General features: G+C 39.0%; 1 protein-coding gene across 1 annotated transcript in view; it reads right to left on the bottom strand.

Annotated features, from left to right (window-relative positions):
- TENM1 (teneurin transmembrane protein 1) overlaps positions 1 to 26,804 on the bottom strand; it is a 760,590-nt gene that overhangs the window by 326,645 nt on the left and 407,141 nt on the right. Inside the window, exon 6 of the mRNA XM_087860146.1 lies at positions 10,993 to 11,233. Coding sequence (XP_087716272.1) covers positions 10,993 to 11,233 — 241 coding nt within the window. The remainder of the gene's footprint in view (positions 1 to 10,992; positions 11,234 to 26,804) is intronic.

Raw genomic sequence — 26,804 nt, 5'->3', positions numbered from 1 at the left:
CTATGAAAGGTGCTGTGGGTAAGTAAAGGCAGGTAAAGAAAGGCTTCTAAGAGGTATCTTTGACTCCTCTCCTCCTTCTCCCATACCAAGTCTACAGACCCCTAGTCCTGCAATATTATTAGCCTCGACATAGCTAAATTCAAGGATAAAGGCTGGCTCCCCCAATAGAATTTAAGCTCCATAAAGGCAGGGATTTTGTCTGTTTTGTTCACTGTTGTAGGCACAGCAACTAGCACACTGGCTGATCCATGGTGGGCACTCAACCAATATTTGTCAAGGTTTGCAAAAACTTATTTATGCTAGAATTAATTTATCATAGTATTTATATTGAACTGTTTTTCATTTAAAATATTCACATTATACACATTCTTATATCCTCAGATATCACACCAAAAAAGATTAACAGAATGGAGAAGCAGATGTTACTGTTTATTTGCTTATCTGTTCGCCAAAGGGGGCAATTCTTTTTGAGTTTTCTTGTTCTTTAAATGGAATAGTCAGTACCACACATCTACAATTCTTACAGAGACATTTCAAAGACCTCAAGACTTAACCTGATCTTATCTTTTGCTTTTAAAGCTACAAACATTTTTGTGTTGTGGAATTGATAAAGAACCAGCTGGATTCTCCCAAAGGGAGATGTTTAGTAGAATGTCTTTGATACACACACGTACACGCACACCTCTGTAGAAAATAAGGAGAATAATTGACAGGAAAATCATTCTTTGCTACTTCAAATACATTTTATACTTCTCGTAAAATACAACAGACAAGTGTCTATTAACTTGACATGGCAATGAAAATATTTATTACGATTAACTGGATAAGTAACTTTGTAGTCAATGAAGTTAAGAACTAGTTTCTCTCTTGATCAAAACCAGATATTTCTATTTTAAATATACAACCCAGGATAGGTAAGTATATATGATGGAGGGGAGGAAAAGTTTGGTATAGAGATTTCTCTAAAATTTAATTTTGGGGGCACCTGGGTGGCTCAGCTGGTTGTACGTCTGCCATCATCTCAGGTCATGACCCCAGGGACCTGGGATGGAGCCCCACATCAGCCTCCCTGGCTCAGTGGGGAGCCTGCTTCCCCCCTCCCTCTACTTCTCTCTCTCAAATAAATAAATAAATAAATAAATAAAATCTTTTAAAAAATAAAATTTAATTTTGGTTTGCTACACTCACATATTTCACCAATCAACTCATTTTCTAAAATTCCCTAAAACATCTGTTTAGATTCACATTTAAATTGCTAAAAAAAAATCTGCATATTAACACCAGATTTCATCTCACCTATGGTGAAATTTCCTTTCCTTATAAAATGAAACACATTATGTTTGCCTATGGCTTATACTTTGAAAGTGAAACTGAAAATAGTCAAATCAAAAGCAGTTTTAAAAATACCACCACCACCAAAGTGACTAGACACTGTATCACGATAATCTCCAAAATACTGCTCTTCATTGCCTAAGCACAATAGACTATTATAGACCTATTTTTACTCTCAATATGTAAAATATATTTTTAAGGCTACGGAATTCTCCTTCATGTAAATTCAACATATTCCACATCCATCATTTGGTGTAGGCTGAAAAGCTTGGTTGATTCTTGCTCATCTGTAGTAAACAGGATTTATAGGGCATAGATTAGTTCTACGAAGTCTTTTCCTGTCTTAAAAAGAATCTTTAAATCTGTGGCTGAAGATAGATTTTGCTAACCCCAGTGCTGTTAAAGGATTAAAGCATGAGATATTGTTGGATCTAAGCACTGAATATGTACATTCTGAGCTTTTTCTTCTCTAGTCATTATTGAAAGAAAAAATTATGTCTCTGAATCTATTTTTCCATTGCAAATGTACTAAAGAAAAAAATTCTACTTATAAATGTTAGGTATATTTTAGCAGTACTATATAACAAAGAAATATAACTACCACTAGAGAACTCACATTTATGGGTTAATATTTAAAGAGTATTATTCCACAGATACTTAAATCACTGCCATCACTACTAATGAATATTTCTTATTTCCCCAAGATAGACACTAGCTCTAGAAGTCTGGTAACAAGCATGGGTCCTACAGAATTCATTTCCTTTTCCATTCTTTGCCAACATCTCCTCCATCAATGGCCCTGGCTCTTCTTTTGGAAAAATAACCCTGTTGACTGTCACACTGGCCTAACGCCAGCAAGGGCAGTTAGCCTCATACCAAGTTACTGCCATCTGTCAGAATACGCTAAAAGTCAATAAAAATAGTTGCTAGCTCCTCTTCTGGCCAGGCATGACTCCTCCACACAATTCCAATTTGTCTTTGTCAGTTGAAGCAGTTATGTTAATATCAAATCCAAGTCCTCAACAGTATTAAATATCACAGCAAAATCTGTAAGTAAGCCTCATTATGGTGAGTAGATCATGGTTAATGTCCATCGTCATTTCTGAGCATTGGTCCAAGTTATGGTCTAGAGCCAACACTTGGCCAAAAATTTCCCATGAGTAAGAATATCAAGTAAAGTTTGAGTTAGGAGTTTGAACTGAGGGACAGCAAAGAGAGTAAATAAGGGAAACTAAAAATGGCCGTAGTTCCATTTCAAAGTAAATCCGGATGAAGAGGTCAAGAAGCTAAGAGAACTGTCCCAGTTTTCTGTGGGGAATGGGTTATGTTTGAGTTCCTGATAGGAATGAGTACTACTCCATTTAACCTTGTGTTAAAGGCAGAGAAATCTACTCACAAAGTGTGTGGACAGAATAGAGAGACCAATACAGAAAGGAAAGTGGTTAAGTCGGGATTCTGCGAAGCTAGAATGGGACAAAAGCCAGTGCCAGTGGAATGGAGAAAGGAGGAATGTGACACACAGGAAGAATAGAAAGAGGGAGGAAACTGAGTGCAAATCACATGTGAGTTCTAAAATAATCCTTGTTACAACCTTATGAAAATGAGTGTTATTAACCCAGCTTTAAGGTCAGGAAACTAAGGTTCAGAAAGGTGCAATAATTTGTCCAAATATAGACATAAGGAGAATTGAAACTCAAACCCACATCTATTGGTTTCTACAATCAAGACTCTTTTTTTTTAAAAGATTTTATTTATTTATTCGACAGAGATAGAGACAGCCAGCGAGAGAGGGAACACAAGCAGGGGAAGTGGGAGAGGAAGAAGCAGGCTCATAGCGGAGGAGCCTGATGTGGGGCTCGATCCCATAACGCCGGGATCACGCCCTGAGCCGAAGGCAGACGCTTAACCGCTGTGCCACCCAGGCGCCCCTACAATCAAGACTCTTAAACGCTCTTCCAACTTTTACGAAGAAGGCACAACACTGTACTACTAAAGGTATAGAACAGCTTTGGGATTGAGGCTCATCCCACAGGCAGGGGAAGAGAGACTTTCTGGAGAAGAATCAGAATAAAAGGATCTGCAAACAAGTACATCCAAGGATGAGTCTCTGGATAAGGAAGGAGAATATGGCAATTTAACAGCAGGAATTTCAAAATGATATTTTGATTTCTGCATCACAGCTTAAAAATTAGGGGCTTTGGTTCCAGAATGATTATCTCTTATTAGTATTAAAAGGAATATATTGGCTCCCAGACCAGACAACCTAGTAAAGGGTTTAAATGGCAAATGGAGGGCCGCCTGGGTGGCTCAGTCAGTTAAGTGTCTGACTCGTGATTTTGGCTCAGGTCAAGATCTCAGGGTCGTGGGATGAAGCCCTGTGTTAGGCTCTGTGCTCAGAGGGGTGTCTACTTGAGGTACTCTTCCTCTGCCCCTCCCCCTACTTGCACTCGGGCACGCTCTCTCTCTCAAATAAATAAATCTTAAAAAAAATAAATAAATGGGGGCACCTGGAGGGCTCTGTCAGTTAAGCGTCTGCCTTTGGCTCAGTTCATGATCCCGGGGTCTCCAGATCGAGTCCTACATCAGGCTCCCTGCTCAGCAGGGAGTCTGCTTCTCTCTCTGCCCCTCACCCCACTTGTACTCTCTCTCTCCCTCAAATAAATAAATCAAATCAAAAAAATTTTAAATTAAATAAATGGCAAATGGAGGAAGAGAGGGGAAGAATGGAAAGGATAATGCTTAATATTACTGAAATGGATAACTGGTCACTTTGCATGACTCTGAGTATAATACACTCTTCCCAGAATGCCTTTTCCTCCATTTTCACCTACTGATGCCTCATGATTTTATTATTAATTATATTTATTATTAGTAAAAAATTACTTTCAGTCCATTTTCTCAGGAAAATTTCTACTTTCCCATTTCCTACCTCAACACTTCCTTAGGGTTAGATCTACCACCTCCAAGGGTCCCTACCTTGGAATTACTCAAATTTAATAAAGCACTTGTGGTATTGTTATTTATTTCACTTTGACTTCTTTACTACAGAAAGTGGTTGAATGTAAAGACCCTGGCCCTACAGCCTAGATTCAAAATATGACCTGTGTTTGCTACTTCTGACCTTGCAACTGTCATGACTCTGAATTCTTCTCTTTGCCAGATTTCAGGGCCAGGCTCTTATATTGAAAATACTGTTTATTGTACACTTTCTATGTGCCCAGCTCTGAGCAGACATTTTACAGGGATTACCTTATTCGTTCCTCAAAACAACCACACAAGGGAGGATCTGCCATTTTCTCCACAGAACAGATGGGGAATTGAGGCCCATGGAAGTTAAGTAACATGTCCCAATTCACAACTATATTAAGTAGCTTAGTCTAGCATTGTTTAAGCACATACACTTACACACACCACCCAGACTCTCCATCTCCATCTTGGCAATGTGCCCATCTTTCCAGGTTGAGAAAGATGCTTCTCTCGCCCCACCACAAAAAAGATAATCCAAGAAAGGGCTTAGGGGAGGAGAGAAAGGCTGATCTCAGTGTAAGGGAGGGCTCAGGGCAGGGCATAATCCTGAATATACTAGGTAGTGGGGGAATTATTTCTATGAATGACAGAAGGCAGGTAACAGTCTGAAAGCTGTTGTGAAGATTTATCACGGGGCAGTCTCACAAAGCCTCATGGACATTTGCCATTACAACCTAAAGGAGGGAATGGTTTTAATGATTGCAATTTGGTGGTTGCTATAAATTGAATGTATTCCCCCCAAAATTCACATGTTGAAACCTAATCGCCAGTGTGTTGGTATTTGGAGGTGGAGCCTTTAGGAGGTGATTAGGTCATGAGGGTGGAGATCTCCTGAAAGGGACCTTATGAATGGAAACCCTGCAGAGCTCCCTTGCCTTTCCTGCCATGTGAGGACATAGAGAAAAGATAGCAGTCTATGAAATAGGAAGTGGGCTCTCACCAGATGCCAGATTTGCCAGTGCCTTGATCTCAGAGTTCCCAGCCTCCAGAACTGTGAGAAATAAATGCTTGCTGTTTAAAAAACCCAGTCTATGGTGTTTTTGTTACAGCAGCCCAATTGGACTAAGACAGTGGCAAAAGAGTATATTCTATTTAAAAACATGCTAAGAGAGGAAGTGAAAATGATGTTGTGTTTACCTGGAGAAAGCATGAACATAAGGGTAGAAACATCTTTAATTAGATAAAGACAAAAATAGACAGGGACAAAAGTAGAGTTGTTTCTTGTGTATTATTGTCAGTATTGTTATTTTAACATTTACCAAGTGCTTACTATGTACCTGGCTGCTCTAAATACATTGCAGATATTAACTCCTTTAATGCTCACAACAGCCTTATGAATAGGTTGCTACTATTATCCTTATTTTCCAGATGAGAAGACTGAGACTTGACAGTGTTAACACAGTATGCCCAAGTTCATACAGCTAATAGATGGTGGATCAGGGAGTCTCCAATAAGCCACTTGCCCAAGTGGAGGAAATGGACGCTCATTTCCAACGCAGACCACAAAAGTGTCCTAAGAGTAAAGTGTAGCGAACATGAGTGATTTCAACTCCAAAGACATCTGCTAGATGTGTCATTTAACTAAAAACAAATATATGACAAGTCCTCAACCTCCCTTGTTGAAAACTTTATCTCCGGGAAGGTAGAGAAAATAAGGAGACTTGCTTCTCTCACAGAAAAGAGAAACTGGTGAATTAAGGGGATAGAAACCTCTTGAGAAAGCAACCATTGTAGCTTAGAGTCCATAAGTATATTCTAAAGCAAAATCCTAGACTTTAGGAAAGCAGTTCTCTAAAGTGAAGACAGTGTGATTCCATGACCTGAGACATTAAAAAAAAAAAAAAAAGGAGATGAATTAAGAGTTGGAAAGGTTTGTTGCCTATAGAAACCAGCATGCCTGTACTGGGTGCCCTCCATTCAGTTTAGATTTCTAAAGAACATGGAACAAAAGAAAGAGATGAAAATCAAGGATAAACAAATGTAAGCGGGTGTGATGAAAATAATGCCAAGAAGGTTTATACCTCAAATGAGCCTGAAACTTGAAAAAAAAACCTGCTGAAGACAACATAAACTTGGTGTTTTGTTTTGTTTTGTTAGATATAGGTTTAGAACAAGAAGGTCATGGATAGGATAGATGTGCAACTCATATAATGCTATTGGACGACCAATATCGGGGAGGCCTTCTCAATGACTTGCTTTCCTTGTGGAAAAGAATGATCAGGGACCTAAAAGGGTAAAATAAACATCTGTAACCATAAATTGAAGTCTAAGATAGTCAAAGCATTCATAAGAAGGCACTCGACTGTTCTAAATGAATTAAAAGTCCGTCCCAGAGTAGTGACAAGTCTGGTAGATTTGATTGCCTTGTCATAGTTGCTAAAGTTTCAAGACCGTGGTGTGGGAGATATGTGTCAGGACTGGAGAGAGCGTATTGGTTTTGGTTTTTAGGAACAGGAAGTACCTGGGATCCTTAGACTAGATCAAGGGATATCATGTGGACTGAGTGCACAATTCTAGAACACGTTACTAAAAGGATGATTTGTAAGCACTTTTAAAAAAGATAGTAACCATGAGAAGATAGCACAAATTCTCTAAGAACAAGTCATGTTAAAGAAATCTCATTTCACTTCCATTTTTACATGGTTATTGGATTGGCAGATCAGTAAAAATGTAGGCATACTGTATCTGGATATCAGCAAGGCATTTGACAAGGTCTCTCACAATATGCCTGTAAACAAGATGGAGAAATGTGGGTTGTATCCTAGTAAAAGAATGTTGCCTGATAGACAAGTGTCAACCCACAGGAAGGATTCCAGTGGCATGCCACAGAGCTCCCACTTTGATCTTGTCCTACATAACATTGTTATTACAGACTTACAGAGAAACGAGGCGAGCATACCTAACGAAAGTACAGACGACAGTTATGGGAGCGAGACAATGCGAGTACTTTGTACGGCAGAATTAGAATTCGACTACATCTCCACAGGCTAACGAGGTGAAATCAAATGATGCCAAATCCAGGCCCTAAACGTATTTCCACCCACGCCCCCATCCCAAACACACAGTTAAAAACCTCCAACTATGGGGCGCCTGGGTGGCACAGCGGTTAAGCGTCTGCCTTCGGCTCAGGGCGTGATCCCAGCGTTATGGGATCGAGCCCCACATCAGGCTCCTCCGCTATGAGCCTGCTTCTTCCTCTCCCACTCCCCCTGCTTGTGTTCCCTCTCTCGCTGGCTGTCTCTATCTCTGTCGAATAAATAAATAAAATCTTAAAAAAAAAAAAAAAAAAAAAAAACCTCCAACTATAGGGGCGCCTGGGTGGCTCAGTCGGTTGAGCATCTGCCTTTGGCTCAGGTCATGATTCCGGAGTCCTGGGATTGAGCCTCGAGTCAGGCTCCCTGCTCAGCAAGGAGTCTGCTTCTCCCTCTCCCTCTGCCCCTCCCCTCCCCCCGCTTGTGCTCTCTCTCTCACTCACTCTCTCTGTCAAATAAATAAATAAAATCTTAAAAAAAGAAGAACAAAGGAGACAACCAAATGTCAGTCATAGCACAGATTTCGGAATGAGTCAATCACGGTGATTGCTGAGAGTTCCACGTAAGGTACATTAGCTCCGCTCCCAGCCCTTGCTCAAGGGGCAGCCATAGGTGGCCATGCCATGGATTTGTTTTTCTTTTAATCACGTGGCCCTTTCTCTCCCCTTGGCCTGACCTGACAGAGAATACAGTTGTCTCCCCTTATCTGAGGGGGGCACATTCCAAAATCCCCAGTGGATACCTGAAACTGGAAATAGTACTAAACCCTGTATATACTATGTTTTCCTATACATAACTGTGATAAAGTTTAATTTATAAATCAGGCACAGTAAGAGACTAGCAACAATAACTGATTGTAAAATAGAACAATTATAACAATATATTATAATAAATGTTATATAAATGTCGTCTCTCTCTCAAGATACCTTACTCTACTCACCCTTCTTCTTGTGATGATGTGAGATGATAAAATGCCTATCTGATGTGATCAAGTGGGGGAATGACCTAAGCCTTGTGACGTAGTATCAGGCTACTACTGACCTTCTGATGATAAGTCAGGAGGATCATCTGTCTCCAGATCATAGTTGACCACGGGTAACTGAAACTACAGAAAGCAAAACTGCCAATGAGGGGGGTCTACTTTCTCTTGAAAAGATGTTCTCAATTATTTGCGGCCGCCTGAATGAACTCTGCTCCCTGCGACCAGGGAGCCTAACAAAAACCCCCACCTGTATTCAGCCTTGGCTAGGACACTTCAAGAGCAGTGCGGTCAGCAGTTTACAACTGTGCTCTAAAGAAAGAGACCAGGATGGAGGATTTGAAACCAGCTGATGTGAGGAAATGGTGAAGGAACGGGGGAAACATTTAAGTCAAAGACAGTGAAGGGATGTCAGGTGAGTGAGGGATTTTATTTAGTCTGTCAGATTGTAGAACTAGATCTGGGAGAAACGGGTAGAGTTAAGAGGTGGGAGATTTGGGTTCAATAAGAATCCTCTAGTTGTTGCTTGAGATGGAATGGAATGCCTTAGGAATAAGTCAATTATCTACTTTGGAGCTATTTAAGCAGAAGCAGGTAACCACCTAGTAAGGATAACAGGATTTTTTTTTTAATTTTTATTTTTTTATAACAGTATTACGTTTGAATTGTATAATGCCTTGCAATGTACGAGGCACTTTCTAACACGCTGGCTCGATCTTCTGCACAACGTGTTGAGGCAGGCATTTCTACATTCACTTTTATAGACTAGGAAGCTGAGGCCAGCATGCCCCCAGAGTTACCTTTTACTGACTACATGTGAAGCAAACATTTTAAAGGATATAAAGGATATATTTGGGAAATCCTAGCTCATCAAGCTGATAGGGTTTCTAGGGTTTTAAAAAATTTGTCTTTGTGACACTGAATATATTCCCAAATGTACTAAAAAGGTACTCTCTGCACAATCTCACATGAAAACTTATGTTCTTCCCTGCGTCTTATGAAGCTGAGAGCAATTAATACATTCCTTGCATGGATACAGAAGGTCCGTGGGTGCAGTTTGTACAAACATGCCTAGATGTACACTTCAAATAAGAATAGTTTTCTCTTTCCATTTGCCTGAGCCCCAATCCCCACCCTCCTTCCAGACTTCCTGTTATTTGGCTTCTTAGAGGGAAGGAGTGTGTTTTGTTTGTCATGATTGCTAGATAACCAGATTGCCCCACTGTTTCCTTAGCTCCCTATCACCAAGCCCTGCAGAGGAATTAAAAGAGTAAAAAAAAAAAAAAGAGTGAGTAAATCACCAACATTAGCAAGAACTCCTTGAAGATACTTTGCTCTCTGCTTCTCTCACCTCATTCACCTCCCTTTTTCACTAAAAAAAGAAAGAAACAATACCCAAACACTATCACTAGTACAGTTCTAATCGGGTTATCTTCACCATCAGAGCTGACTGCCATATTTTCTCTTGGGAGATAACAGAAATATCAGTTTATGAATGTATTTAATCTAGTAGTGATGGATGACATAGAGTTTCCTGGATTTGAGCCATAATGCTCTCAGTTTGTTGGTGGTGACATATTCACTGATGCCATGGCTGGCATATAACTTCATCTGCTACGAAAAAAATAAGCAGTCTTATAATGTGGGTTTATTAGTCCTCCCCTTTCCATTCCAATTCCCAGATATTGGGATGGAAATTGATCAGAGTTGACAGCACACATTGCTTATCAAGTGATACATTATACTCATTGTTTACATACAAATGTGTTCAGAAAGAGCTTTGGTAGTAGATCTAAATAAGGCATGTAGAAGGCAAGGGGAAGTCCTTGAATTTAAAAGATAACAAAATCATGTTTTATTAGGTAGTGTCTTTCTATGTTAATAGAAAGTTGTAATTTTTGATTTAAGAGGGAGTGCCTAGAAATGATGTCCTTTGATTTCTCATTTAATCGCCTCTAGTGCTAACATCTATTATGACCCGGAGACCCAGAACTGTAACTTTAATCCCATGACAAAGATTTAAAGAGTGAATCTGAAAACCTAAATATGTGAAGTGCCTGAAAAATAGAGGCAAACTTTTTTGTCAAAAGACCAAACAGCACCCTAGAGGCAGAATCGAATTTTTAAAAGTACACACGGACCTCCAATCTATGAAGCAAATCCTTTTAAAAAATGTTTGAAGGCAATGTGCTTTTTGAAAGAATCTTACAATAAAATCCAAATTATCACTGTTCCTCCAATTGTGTTTGGATTTTCCTGTAATGTTGCAGTTTCCTAAAACAAGGGGCGAGCGCCTTTTACACGGAGGACGCGTTGATAGTTTAGATAATTGCTTCGTTTCATATGTTTGTGTGGGTGGCTGCCTGTGGGGTGTTTATGCATCTGCGGTTTCATCTTTCCACGTGAATCTGCTTTGGTCTGTGTCGGTGAGCGTGCCTGAGTCTAGATGTGCGCGCTCCTGTGCCCGCAGAGGGGTCTGCCTTTTGCCCACACATCTGGGCGTGCATCTCTGTGCGCATTCGTGTGTCTCTGCAGATGTCTATGGTGAAATCAGTTTCTGTACTCGGTGGAATCATCCTCTGCCAATATTTAAGTTATTGGGATCAATAATAGCTCAAGTACCTGGTCTCCAATGGTATGTTGCTATTCAAGACCCAGCTGTTATGCAGATGAACTGAATCCTGTGTACTGGTTGGGGGAGCTGGAGCAGCTGGGCTGGGCTGGCTGCGGGTAGTCATTGATCTCCTCTGAAGAGAGTCGGCTGCAGGGGGTGGTTTCCTGGCACAGGTGCACGCATGCGGAGGCGGAGGCGGCGGCGGGAGGGGTCTGAAGGTGAACTGGTTGTGTGGGCTGCTCTGCATGTCTAAAGAGGAGAGAAGAAAAACACCAAATAGAGACTTACTCTCCCACTTGGCAGTCAGGAAAACACAGCTTGTCAGACTGAGGATTTCAGAAGAATATAACCTGTGGGGTGGGGGCAGAGTTTTAAGTTCAGTCTAAATGTAAAAATGTCACTTAACTTACAAAAACACGTGCAGCACGCTTATAAAATGTAAAACATTCACAGTTGCATTTACATGTAAATTCTTCAGGGCTATAGCAGCTAAAAAGTAAATGAGGCTGCCTCACACAATTTGTCATAGTTTCTGCTACCGAACAAATAAATCATCAACAAGACACTAAGTTACAGAACAGAAGTGAGCCGATTTCCATCAGTTGCAAAAGTCTCACTTCGGAAAATACCAGTGAAAGGCACAAATTTGTTGCAAGAAAAATCATTCGACACTTCAAATAAAAGTATAAGGCCACCTTCTGGCTTACCTCAGGAAAGGATGCTAGCCTGCCTACACAGGAGCAAATCCATACTTCAGAAAAACAGCTCCCTGAGTGTGGACCTCAACTGCATGAAACTCATCTCCTTGCCAGCACCCCCCTTCCCACCCCGAACTAAGAGTGCTGCTTGGAAAAGGCAGGCTAAAAGGAGTTTGCTCGGGTTATTATATGTATTTCCATAGCCATGCAACACACAGTCTGCACCCCTCCCCCACCTGCCACACCTTTCTAGGAGCTCTGCCATGTCAGCCGCAGCTTTGGCAGAAGGGAAACCAGTTTTTTCTCTGCCTGTTTGCCATGGGGGCAGCCTGGGACAGCGGTCCTCAGACTTCTGTTGTTGCTATTGTTTGGTATTTTTCCACTGTTTTCCTGGCAGGCACATGTATAGACAGCAAGTTAGAATTTGGCCCATGAGAAATGCCCCAATTAAACCCCTTTGAAAAGGAATCACTATTGTAGCTGATAGCCACCTCTCTTCCACAGGAGAAACATAATAGATGTCAAGTGATCTCTTGTAACACCAGCACGTTCTGGATAAACTTTGTAGACAGCATGGCTTTGTCCCACCTCCCAAATGACTGAGAGTTGAAAAGCAGAAAAATGCCAGAGGCTTTCCATGCCTAGCAAAAAGCCTCAGCTGGTTTGTGCTGAGACTCACTTTGCAGTGGCTGATCACAGGGAAAAAATAACTTCTTTCCATCCTTCTACCTCAAACTTCAATTTCGAAGACACTGGCATGGTTTTCATATTTTAAAATGATACTGGCACCCCAAGAGCATGACAAATTCTTGGCTATGTTTTCTACTATAGATGGCTCTCCCTTTAAATAAACTTGCTATATGAAAAAGGAAATTGTATAAAAGATGGATAGGGAAAGGAGTAGTGATCATTCATTTTAATACAAAATATTCCATTAGATAGTCAGCTACCCTTGGATATTTAAAAGGAACTAAAATGCTTCATGAATTTTCAAAATCAACCCCATTATTCCAGGCCCAGCCCAAATCCCATATCCACTAAAAATATCATCACAAGCACTTAACATCTCATTAATTTTTTTAAACCTCTGGACTCATATTCATAGCCATAACTAGAAGCAGGCTTTCCATCTTGGCACTCAGAAAAGCATTGACTTCTGGAACCCAAAAGACCTTGAAGATCCTTTCATTTTGCAGATGAGGAAACTGATGTCCAGAGAACAGCTTTTCTAGGGACACCTGGCATGGCCAAAACTAGAACCCACATCTCCTGACTCTCTGGCCAATGCTCCACTCACTACGTTGTAGACCTCTGTAATACAAGCTCTCTTTACCTCTTTAAGATTTAGAGACAGAATACTCCACATCTTCTGAATTTTCCCTAATGACATACCACCTTCTACTGTAGTTATTTGTTTATATGTCTGCTTCCCTCCTTAGATCTTATCTCCTTAAGTGTTGAAAAGGAAGGCAGTTTGGTATAATAGTATGCAGCACAGCATCGTGGAAAGAGCATAGAATTTGGGGATATGGCAAACCTGGGTTTGAACTCTGCCTCTGCCACTTAGAAACATTAACTTCTCGGGGTGCCTGCGTGGCTCAGTCGTTAAGCGTCTGCCTTCGGCTTGGGGCGTGATCCCAGGTTCCTGGGATCGAGCCCCGCACTGGGCTCCCTGCTCTGCTGGGAGCCTGCTTCTTCCTCTCCCGCTCCCCTGCTTGTGTTCCCTCTCTCGCTGGCTGTCTCTCTCTCTGTCAAATAAATAAATGAAATCTTAAAAAAAAAAAGAAACATTAACTCCTCATTTGTAAAATGGAGATAATAATCCTTTCTCCTAGCAATTAAATTTAATTCATGTAAAATGTGCTTGGACATAGTATGTCAGTGACTACTCGTTTATTAAATGTAATAGAAGGATGAAACTTTCAGACTGGAAATGACCACAGGGATCATCTAGTTCAGCTCTCCCTCTTCCCCTCTCCATTTTACAGATGAGGAACTGAAGGCTCAGAGAGGTAAGGTGACTTGTTCAAAGTCATTCAACTTGTATGAATTTGTCTGCCTCTGTCTGATGATTCCCACCCAGCTCAGCACTTTTTTAGGACTATCTTGGAAAATAAATATGACTGTCTTCTCTGACCTTAACATTTACTATTCTTATCATAACTTTGGTCCCTGAGTTTGTGATATTATAGTATTCCCTTGTTATCCCATGTTTTTATCTTATCTCCCAAAATCGACTGCGTATTTCTTAGAGGAAGAGCGTCTTCTACTTTTGCGTGTCACAGGAGCACAGTGCTAGGTACAGAGTAAGATTCCCTACAGCTTTCATTTCATTCCCCCATGGGACCTAGAGAACCACTCCGTTTCCCCTGGGCTCTTTCATTTCTGATGTGGCCACTGGGTATCTGTTTGATAGTTCACAGAGCAGTAGGTTTCCCTCTTGGAGGTCTTAGCGAAATCTCTCCAACAGCCAGGACAATGATACCCCAAAGAAGGTGCTTAAAATCATGCCCCTCCAAGAAATGAAAAGAGCAGCAGTGACGCACTCTACAGACTTGCCATCTAAATCCATGAACTTAATGATGCAAGCAAGGGAAACAAAGGGTGGGAATCCAGAGTTAGAAGAAGAAAAGGAGGGGGCGCCTGGATGGCTCAGTCGTTAAGCGTCTGCCTTCGGCTCAGGGCGTGATCCCAGGGTCCTGGGATTGAGCCCCGCATGGGGCTCCCTGCTCAGCGGGAAGCCTGCTTCTTCCTCTCCCACTCCCCCTGCTTGTGTTCCCTCTCTCGCTGGCTGTCTCTCTCTCTGTCAAATAAATAAATAAATAAAATCTTTAAAAAAAAGATCATCTTTAAAAAAAAAAGAAGAAGAAGAAGAAGAAAAGGAATCAAGTTTAGGTGCTGGGTCCAGAATACCTCCAAATGACACGTGACATCTATTAGCCTAATCATTAGGCGTTTGTGTCAGTAGAGTTCTTCAAAAGACAGAAAGTCTCTATTCAGTACAATTGTTCAAAAGAAAAGAATCACTCATTATCATCTGGATTTATTGCTTGCTGGATTTCCTTAAAATCTCTGCAACTTCCTTATTATGAAACATGATAAAAATTCTACTTCATCGAAAAGTACAATCATGGTATTACTATAACATATTATACCATTTCTGCTGCAGGTAGAACTGCTTTGTATAGTTATTTTGATTATGTGTGTGTGTGTGTGTGTGTGTGTGTGTGTGTGTATTGATTTATATCTATTTTATTGTGTATTTTTATTTCCACATTTTAAATATGCAGAGGTTTCCCTACTTGTTAATATTGTCTTTAAAAGCTTTTACAATATTGGATTGTTGAATTGAGTGGAATACATCCAGACCTTAAGCCCTTATGAAATGCAAATGATCTCAGCTTCATTCTTTTTTTCACCTCAGGAAAAAGATGGGGAATGCACTTGTTCTCTCCCAAATGAAGTAATTTAATCCTTGGGCTCCATGAAATGGGATTTCCCGACATTAAACACTAATGAAAAATACATTAGGGTTCAGTGTCAGGAGCTCTAGAACACCAGTTCCAAGGGGTGAAGAGTCACATGCACTCACTTCCAAATGTATCTGGCAGTCATACATTTCTGTGCCCGAGAGAGAGAGAGAGAGAGGGAGAGAGAGAGAGAGAGAGAGAGAGAGACACGCAAGGCGGGGGGGGGGGGGTAGTAATTATGCAAATGTGGATATCTGAACATACTTACAAAGCTTTCTGAAAGTAAATTAAGATTTCAGATGGAAAGGTCTAATTCACAGAATATACCTGGGTAGGATCCAGTTTCAGGTTTGAGGTACTAAAATAACTTGGTAAGAAAAATCTCCAGGGAAGGAAAATTCCTCCAAATTCTATATCTAAGGCATTTTAGGCGTGGCAGAACTGTTAGCAGAAGTATATGCCTTCAGAAACAACATTGCCAGGGGCGCCTGGGTGGCACAGCGGTTAAAGCGTCTGCCTTCGGCTCAGGGCGTGATCCTGGAGTTCCGGGATCGAGCCCCACATCAGGCTCCTCTGCTATGAGCCTGCTTCTTCCTCTCCCACTCCCCCTGCTTGTGTTCCCTCTCTCACTGGCTGTCTCTATCTCTGTCAAATAAATAAATAAAAATCTTTAAAAAAAAAAAAAAAAGAAACAACATTGCCATTGTCTCCAAAAAGGAAGGGGGAAAAGAAAAGTGGTCATGCCTAGTTGTTTCCTTTTGTTTTTGTTTTTTTTTAGCTAGAGAAATTAGAATACCTCACTCAGAAACACTGTGTGGGAACTTAACGAATGGTCCGTTAGGGTGTTGTGCCCCCTACGCTTCATTAACACAGTCTAATGGGCTATAAAGTGATAGTTGCATTTCTAACATTCACTGCCCTATGCAAAATCATGCACTGAGAAGGGCTTATGGAGAAAAGGGGTTTGGGGCACAAGACCTGAAGTTTGCTTGTGAAAGTGGGTGTCACATGGGTTGCAACTTAGGAGTTACTGTGGAGTGATGGAAGGAGGGTTGTCTGAGTCACACAGAAAGATCTAACCCCAGATGTGGATGGGCAAGGCTCCTAACACAAGGCGGTGAACTAACAGCTGGTGGATGTCTCAGGTATATGCACGTGTGCATTTTGTATATTCCTACATGGTTCATTCTGCTGGGTGCAGTTTTCTGCCTTCCCCTAGTATTTTTAACAGATGGAATCACACATATGCAGACACGAAATTTGTCTTATGTTCAAATTGTTCTCAGAGATACCAATAGCACGAGAACAAATTAATGTTTTTAAAACAAGCGTTGTAGCAGAACTGACTGTACATGCAAAATAATTTTCTGTAAGTGTTAAAAATAAATACTGTCATTAATATAGCAATGCCAAATGGATAATTCTTCTCTGAAAAATGTGACCAAAGTAGACATATGCCTCGTTTTCCCCAGATCCATGTACTTAGCCAATCAAACTTTTCTGTACTGATACTAGGATAATAACCTTTAAAATATGTTTTCCCCCCAAAGTTACTATGCAATGTATGTTGCCAAGAGGAGCACATATATTCTCAAAGCTGTAGAAAAAGGTCACAGGGAGTCAGAAAACATGTCTGCACTTCCTGGCCTTAAGTCTGTGTTTCATTACCTCATTGGCCAAAGAGAAGATGGTGGGACAACACGTCGTCTGCAGCTCTGGAATTGAAAAATTCCTGAAAACCGAATTTTTTTCTCATTCATTTGGTAGCAAAACCTGATCTAAACTGAAATAAGGGTATTTATGGTTTTTATTTCATTTAGAGAATTTTTATACATTTAGCTGCGGAAATAGTGATGTATTATTAAAGGATGCTGGCCCACATCCCAGTCTGGGAGTTACATAACATACAATATATGCATGGCATTACCTGTGCAAAAACTGAAAAATGCAAAATTTTGAAACAAAAGGACCCCAAAGATTTCTGATGAAGGATTATGGGCCTGTATTAGTATTTAACCGTCTCTCTGAAGTCTTATGAGGTAATATTAACTAATGCTTATGAAGGCCTTGGTAATCTACACGAGCAAAGAACATCAGGGCATCAAGGGTTATTGCCATAACTACTTATGTCAAGTCTCTCAAGGCCAATTATAAGGCTTTGGTTCCCTGGGTTGCTTTTCTGAGCTGTTCTCCCTCCTAGGTAGGAGAGGGGATAAAGAGAAAATGGTTTAAAATAAAGAGGAGAGGTTTATTATTAATATTAACTATTACTACTAATTCTAAATGTATATTACTACTTTATAGTACTTTACTTGCCACAAGGAGCTTTCACAACCTGTGCGGAGGTGGTTTATAAATTTGTATGTTATGGCTAATATCCATTAACTTGATAGTGCTCGGTGATCACCAAATTAGTCTTAAGTGTATCTGGCTGTGGACGTTTCTGTTCTCAACCTTATAATTATTATTAGAGGCTCAAAGAATATGAAGGTAAGAAAATTGGTTTTCAGAAGAAAATTGAGTAAACAGGTATACCTTATCACTTTCCTGGTTCAAATAATACTGCTTTAATATTAATGTACCCGCAGCCTTCAATAAAAGCAGATTCATTAGTTAAATAAACCATTAGATTGAGAACGGAAATAAAGTCTATTAAATAGCTAATGTTTAATGGATATTTGTGTGTATGTATGGGCATGTGTATGAGCAAGACACGGACAAGAGAAAGAGGCAGCAGGAGAGAGAAACAGAATTGGCATTTAAAGCACATGACTGCAGGAGAAGAGTCACAGATCTGGGGTAAGGCCAACAATAAATAATGTTTCCCATTTACATGGTTTCAATCTGGTTCTAGATGACTGCGCTATGCATGGTTCCAGAGCCTGGCGATGCTACGTACTGTCTTTTGAGACCGTAAAGTATATCCTTTGAGGACTCTGAATGGTTCTCTTACCAAGACGACAAGTAAGAGAGTATGCTCTATTAATTTTCGTCAGTTAGGTTGATCTTTGTTACAACCACTGGCAATAAAGGTCAACACTGAAGCACCTTCAATCCTTTGACATGTTTGTGCTGAAACTCGTATTTACACTTCAGTCTCTCCATAAACTGATGCTTATCTTCAAAGGATGTGCTGCTCTACCTCCAGAAAGTTTAAATTTCCTATTTTCTAGGTCTCATTACTTTCTATTCCTGTTCTCTTGTGTGTTGTACAAGTATAACAGTGGGCCAGATAGGCACAAGGCAGCCCTCCCCCATCCCATTTCTCCCTGTTATGGGGGGACTCCAACTGTGCTGTGCACTGTATTGGCTTTACATAGTGCAATTAGCCAATCTTATGAATAATAGTCAATATTCCTGCCAATAAGTGGCTGGGTTGTTAACTTAATCAACTCTCTGACATAGATTCAGACAAACAAACTAGGACTTTACAATCAAGAAAAAAAAGAGGCTAAATGCTGTTTTCCTTAAATTATTGAAGTAAATGTTCAAACCACCTATTTTTCTTGGTTGTGAAAATACAGGATGGATACATCTTTGCTTATATTTTCAGAGCAGTTTGGCAGTGTTACAAAAAAAGGAAAAGTGAAGTCAATACATTTGGTACCTATTCATTTTTCTAAATAGAATGGTAAAGAGCTCTACTTTATAGTATGATTTAGAATTTTAAATGTCAAATTCTAAATATTAATATATGGTATTAATTAACAATTGAAATTAGCAGTTGGCCAAAGTCTTTTTCACTGTGGTCTTGAAGGAAACTCTATTATCCATTATGTACCAGGAAACAAGAAATAGATAATTGCCCTGTTTTATCTTATGCTGACAATGATGCTGTGGCTTCCATTATTAGGCAGTGAAGTATATCAAAAAGAAAATATAAAAAAGTAATGATCCTTAAAAGTTCATATTTACTTTATCCTCCAACTAAAGTCATATGTAGGTATTTCAATTATTTTCAATCCCCAAGTTCATTATTTATTTGCAAGTAGGTAATGGAGGGTTATGAATTAATTGACAGTGAATCATTTAATAAATTAGCTAATAACAGATATTCTGGAATTTTACAAAGTTTTTACTTTCAGAGCTTCGTGTTTTTTTATTAGACTTTTACAAATGGTCACCCCGTGTTTGTTCAAAAAGCAATGGATGAAAATCATTTTAATGTTATTTATGAAAATGGAACTCTGCTCAGAGCACCAATCAAGAAAACATTATGACTGTGTCTAAATCTCTAAGAAAAATATTTTTCATACTACCATATGTTAAATAATGAGGGCAAGCTATATTAAGAGTAATAAAAAGCAAGAAGTAAAAGACAAAATCCTACAGGATAAAAACAAAGCATGGAGGACTAGGGAAGGCTGGGGAGGTTTTAGCCTCTCCACCCCAAACTTTATTTCAAATAAAGACTGAAGAAAAAGTACTGATTATTAATACCATCATCTAACCAATACTATCTGGCTATTTGGTGAGAAAGGTTCCACATACCCTGTAGTTCTTCTCCCCCGGCACAACTTTAGGAACAAAGGAGACCTGTGGATACCCAGTGGGGTGGTGGAGACGAGTTCTAGCATCTGTACCTGAGGACTGAACAGGTACATAGCCCCCACCTGGGACAGTGGGGGAGAGACAGCACTGTTACAGCAGCATTCAAGACCAGACAATTCTCACGTTTCTTCCATGTTTTGCCCACGTTCAGCAGTTCTCAGTTATACCAAAGTTTGGCTATCAACTATGGTCCCATAAACCATTTTAATCACTAGTTCCCACACCCATTTCCTGGTAAAATGATTATATGCATACCATGGGGATGATGAAAAATTTGTTTATTCCTCCCCCCCAAAAAGAAAATGGGGCAGGGTGGGGATTGGGAACAAAAATCTTGGTATTCTTATGGGAGTGTTATACACATGTACATGTTATTCAAGTATGTTGGGGCCAAAATATGTGAGAATTGTGATCTCGATGGCTGATGGCAGAATACTACTGGCTGCCATTACCTTTTTGCCTGGTCTTTGGGTTATGGTGGGAGTCTCCTAAGAGGTATGAAGGAGAGAGTAAGTTTTATTTCCCAACCTGCAATCAAGCTATGCATCTCCTTGTCTTATATCAGGATCTAGGTCTGAATCATCTTTATATCTTCCAAACACTTAGCCCATAATTTTAGTCAATACAAGTTTAAAATTTTGTTTATTCATGAATTTAATTAATTGGAATAAATTCAAAATTTTAGTTGGAATTCAATTAGGTTTATTTTATTAAAAAAACAATTACAACTACAGTGTGAGAGAATGTTTTATGATGCCAAATATCTTATTTGATTGAATTCTTCCCATTCCTACCAATTGTTTTGGCATTGTGTGGGCACAGCTTGTATCTGAAGCTTTCTGCCTGAAATGTTCATTGATTAATTCCCTCCTTATTACAAATTTTCATTTTCTTGTTTTTCAACATGTTATTTTAGTGAGATGCTAAAAAGAGCTGTTTGTTGGAGAGGTGCCAACATTAAGATATATTACTAAGCCTGCCTTATAAACTTTGCTTATGCTAAGCTATGCATATTTAACTCATTTTATTTTTCCTTCAAAATCTGATTCATTCCCTCAATTACATTACTGCTTATCTCCCTGGACTCCCTCCAATTTAACTAGGTCTTTATGGTTCCCCAAACAAAATGCAAGATTCTGGATGAACATCACCCAGAATACAAAAAAGTTATCTGACAAATTCTTTTGTAATGATGTCTTTTCACAGGTAGCCTCAAATTACGTATAGATTGCACTTGAGACTTCATTACCTGGAAGATGGCTAACGAAGTCACGAGAGGGCGGCTCAATTAGGAAATACACTGATATATTGATATAGATGTGTTTGCTAGTGGATCAAGTGAAATGTCCATCAAAATGAGCAAATTAGTGGAATCTACCAATATAATGTTAGAGTAGACTGAATAAGTGGTGAATTCAGACAGGTTCCTCCCCACCCCACCACGTATAGACGCCTTAGGAAAACTAAAAAAAAAAAAAAAAGCTTGTCTCAAGGGGAAGACAGCTGGCATAAGCAGGAGAAAAAAGGAGAACGTATGTTGAAGAAACTATGAATATGAGACTGTGCTAATAAATATAAGTGGTAATCCTAGAAATTAAGAAAATATTTCATAGGTAGTGACTGACAACTAACAAAGTACTTATGCAACTTAATTCTTAGTTAAGGTCATTTAAATAACTTTTTTCAAATGGTTCTCAGGGGGGAACATTTTCTGTACGATAGAAGACCTGCTGAGAGGGACAGAGGATTAAACACACATGCTTATAAGAAGCAGTTTTCAAAGAGACCTCATATAGTGCTTGAGATCAGTGAACGAGTGCACGGAAGCTCCTTCCTGTGTATTAATACTCGGGGTCTACACCAGACCCAACTGAAGAGTGCAATCTGGGTTCATAGATGGGTGTGATGATAACCTGGACTTGATTCAAGTTTGCTTTCACTTTGGTTAACTCACCAACTATAAATAAGCACTGCAAAGGATACAAATAAAATTAGAATGCAGGCATGTGTACATGGCTCCATTCTGCATTGCTTGTACTCCACAAAGGCAAGCCTCGATTTGGTAGAGCTGGTAGCCTGCACAGAGTGAGGTGTCTAACAGGGTGAAAGAACATATTATTATGAGACTGTGGTCTGTGGTCTTTTCTACTCCCAGACTCATTACCATTTGGAAACAGCTTATGTAAAGCATAATTCTGTTACTCAGGAAGTCCTATCACACAGGCTTCATGTCCAGCTCCCCAATCTCCAAATTCTTGCTATGGCAGCACTACGGCAAATTTTCCCTTACGGGTACACACAATACAGGGCCTAGGTGTTGCCCATGTCCTCTCCCTTACAGGACTTCCCTGGGCAAGTCTGGCCATAGTCTACCACGGGGCCTTCTAGTAGCGATCATCAAAAGGCAGTTGCAGGTCAAGATATAGAGATACATTATGATGATTTACAACTTTCCAAAGAAATGATGGAGAAGCCAAAGTAGAGAAGGGATTAAACCTAATTGTTATGGAACACACTGTATTCAGAAGTAGAAGATAAAGAGGAGAGTGTCTTGGTTTCATTTGTTTACATTCAATAACATGAGTCAAGTAGTTATTTTCTTGACTGCCAATTTACTTGTTTAGAGGAACTCATCTCTGTGTGACTTGTTGAAATTAGCGAGTACATTGTGACATTTCCAAATGACATAGTATTTAAGTTACAGACATTAGGATCAGATCAGTCTGTATTTAAATCACAGCTCTGCTATGTACTATCAGTTTGGTAGTGAGCAATCAAACCTTTTCAAGCTTCTGTTTCCTTATCTGTAACATAGGGATTCTAATAAATATCTCTTAATGTTTTTGTGAGAGTTAAATGAGGTCACGTGTATAAAGCACTTACTACAGAGTGCCTGGCACATAGTAACCACTAAGTAATATTATTAAACGAATGATTAATTATTGAACTCAGCAAAATTTATAAAATTCAGGTATCATCTGGTAAGTAACCTAAGAGAACACGTATCTGATTCCAACATATTTGATTATTTAAAATGCCTCCGTTATAGTTAAAAAAACATTTTACAATTTTCACACATTTCTTATTTTCTTCAAAACGGTTCTAAGAAGCTATTATTGAAGTCATGAGTCAATGTAAGAACGGTTGACTCCTTTCCTGTTCCTCCAAGCCACACCACGCACTCTCTATTGATTAGCTTTCTGATTATGCTCTCAGTCCCTTTTATTTCAGAAAACAGACTCTATTTCATGATTTTTATTTAAGTGTTCTGAGTGCATTCACTTGCATTTTCCCCTATACTAAATGATTTGGGGGTATACATGCATTTCTAAAGTACTTATTGCAGTAACACCTTGGGACTTTAACATTCGAGCAAGGGATATGAAGAAAAACCATTTTCATGAATACAACATTAGTGCTTTGTATTTAGGAAGCACCTTTCATCTGCATCTCTCAAAGACCTTCACAAATATTATCTGATGCTTTATTCACTGGGCAAAGCTGCAAGCAAAACAGCCTTTCAAAGAATTCCCTCAAAGTACATAAAATCCCATGAGGGAAGGAGTGTAGATAGCTGGATAAAGTGTCTGGAATATTCAGAGACATTTGAAAACAGTATATACCAAAATGCCACTGAACAAACTATGTCTGCTACTTAGAAGTACGGTGTTCCATAGGCATAGCTTTCATATTAAATAAATACACAGGAACTTTGTCATATTGGCACCAGGATCAACACCCACATTATAAGCTAATGATATTTGATCAATTATGTAACTATGTGTCAACCTAATTTGTGGTGGATGACTTGCCTTATACTATATCCAAATATATTTATTAAAGCATTGCATATTAATGATACTCTAGTATAGTATATGTAAAGAACATGGACATCAGACCAGGGTTGTATGCTAAGTACTTAGCAGATTGCCTGGTGGATGTTATAAACTCGGTTAATATTAGTTACCAATATAATCATTATTGTAACTGTTCTCATGAATTTAGATTAGAAGACCGCTGTTCCTTTACTCATGGAGGATACATTCCAAGACCCCCAATGGATGCCTGAAACCATGGGTAGTACTGAACCCTATATATACTACATTTTTCCTATACATACATGCCTATGATAAAGCTTAGTTTTAAATTAGACACAGTAAGAGATTAATAACAATAACTAACAATAAAATAGAGCAATTGTAAGAGTATACTATAATAAAAATTATGGGAATATGGTCTCTCTCTCTCTCAAAAGATCTTATTGTACTCTACTCACCCTTCATTGTGTGATGATGTGAGCTGATAAAATGCCTGTGTGATGAGAGGAAGTGAGGTGAGCGATGTGGGCACTGTGATGTAGCGTTAGACTACTACTGACCTCCTGACAATATGTCCTAAAGAAGATCATCTGCTTCTGGACCGTGACTGGCAAGGCTAGCTAAAACTGCAGAAAGCAAAACTGTGGATAAAGAGGGAAATACTGTAGTTCTTTTTCTAGAAAAACACATCCCTTTTCTCTTTGAGAAGCACTAGCTCAAGATGGGGAAAGGCATGGCTACTCAGATGTTAAGACCCCTTCTGACCTTCTGACTGAAATCATTTACACAATGTCTTGTTGTCACAGAGACTATGGCTATGGAATTGTCATTAAAACACACCATATCAGATTAGGGACTTTTTATAATCTAAAAGAAACAACGGACTTAGAAGAGTTTTAACCAATTGTATTGGTGCCACAAAAACAAAACATTAGCTTACATACACTTATTGTGAAGCTATTATCAGCTTCATTCACTGCTTCTTGGTGTTCTTATTCTTGGACCTCTCTATTCTGTTACTGTGCTTTCTTGCTCACATAATTAGTATGCTATGAAACTGGACTATCTGAAAAATTAAGAAAGTGGGATTTTGAAAATTTTCTAAGGAGGTGAAGATTTTCTACTTTTTTGAAGACAATGTGATGGTTTAAGGTCATACATTGTGCCCATTTTTGAGATGGAGAAGTGAAGAACTTAGCCCAAGGCCTTGGGTCCTATGGCATTGAATTGACTCTGCTGCCACTCAGCCGTCTCTCCTGGGATTCAAAGCAAACCACACCAACAGTGTTTCTATCACACTTGTTATTCCTACTCATTGCAAACACTGAAGATAAAATTCTGGGACTGAATCAGCTATGTAACAACTTATAATAAAATCCATGTAATGGGTTACTTTATTTGTAAATGCAATTCAATATGCTCATGCATGCATCATTAAATGCTTCCTTTTAATTCTTGGTAGCAAATATCGTCATTTCAGTAGTACTTATATAATTTCTGTGATACTTATTAACAGTCTTTAACTTAGTTGGTATATCATTTTATCCCAGGTTGATCCTGAAAATATCAGAAGAGATTGCTTAACGGGCTTTCTTTAAAAAGACAACTGAGCGATTTATTTATGCTATTTTTCTATCTGCACATTAAAACCTAACCATATTTACTAATGAAATACTACGGCTATAAAATAAATTCTCATTTTATACAATTTGCATTCATGATGACCATCTATCTACTCACAGAGAGTATCAAACTGGTTTCAAATAAATGCTATTAAAATAACATGGACTTCCTGAAACTGTGAGTCATGGATGGGGGTTTTCCTTTCCTAAGGACCTGCTAAAGTTACAGCAACGGATAATGACGAGGCTGGCTATGGTTATGGTAGTCCAAGCAGCCACTACCAGTGTCCTTGAGTAGAACAGCTCTAATGATGGGCTCCGTTATACAAATCCATAGTGTAGCACTTCATGGATATGCTAAAATCTAAAGTCTAAAAACCCTAGGGGTATTAGATCTGGGTTTTTCTTAAGTGAATTAAATGTTATTTTATATTTTATGGACTTTTGTAACTTGTTTTGCACCATTTACTATATTCTTCGTAACACAAACATTTTAATGTAATTTATATAGCACCTCCATTTGAAAGACCTGAAAATGTAAAAACAAACAAAAACAAACCCCTAATGATCTAAACATTGCAATAGAAGTTTATTTATATAGGAGTCTAATGAATACAAGTGTCTATCTGAACAACAGTGATTTTCTGAAATGACTTTTTAAATGATTACTCATTATGTGCAGCAAAGGAAACAATGCACAGTGAAAAGGCGAACGACAGAATGGGAGAAAATATTTTCTAACAATGTATCTGATAAGGGGTTACAATCTAGAATATATAAAGAACTCTTAAAACTCAACAATAACAAAAGATAACCTAATTTAAAAAATAGGCAAAGGACTTGAGGAGACATTCTTCAAAGAAGATCTACAAATAACCAACAAGCATATTGAAAAGATGCATCAACATCCTCAGGAAAATGAAAATCAAAACCACAATGACATATTCCTGACACACATTAGGATGGCCGCTATCCCAAAACAACAACAACAACAAAAAACCCAGAAAATAAGATTTGGTGAGGACATAGAGAAATTGGAACTTTGTGCATCGCTGGTAGGAATGTAAGATGTTGCAGATCCTATGGAAAACCCGTATAAAGGTTCTTCAAAAACATTAACAAATAGAATTACCATAAAATCTGGCAATCCCACTTCTGGGTATACATCCAAAATCACTGAAAACAGGGCTCTGAAGATATATTTGCACATCCATTTTCATGGAAACATTATTCACACTAGCCAAAGTTGGAAGCAATGTCAATGTCCACTGATGGAGGAATTGAAAAGGAAAACATGGTATATACATACTATGGAACATTATTCAGCCTTAATAAATAAGCAAATCCTGTCACACGCTGTAACATGGATTGAACCTTGAGGACATTACATATGAAATAAGCCAGTCACAAAAATACCATGTAGTTCTACTTATGTGAGCTATACAATCAAACCCTTAGGAGGTAAATGGTCAGGAGCTGAGGGAAGGGGAAACTGGGGAACTGTTATTCAATGGGAACAGAGTTTTGGTTTTGCAAAATGAAAAATTTCTAGAGAGCTCTTGCACAACAATGTGTAATGTTAACAATGTTTCACTGTACACATAAAATAGTTACAATGGCAAATTTTATGTTATGTGTTCTTTTGCCACAATAGGAAAGTC

Source organism: Ursus americanus, chromosome X (assembly GCF_024610735.1).
Source record: "Ursus americanus isolate L20-20 chromosome X, mUrsAme1.1.p, whole genome shotgun sequence".
NCBI lineage: Eukaryota > Metazoa > Chordata > Mammalia > Carnivora > Ursidae > Ursus > Ursus americanus.
Note: the sequence above shows the minus strand (reverse complement) of the source record. Positions and strands in the feature narration are given on the sequence as shown.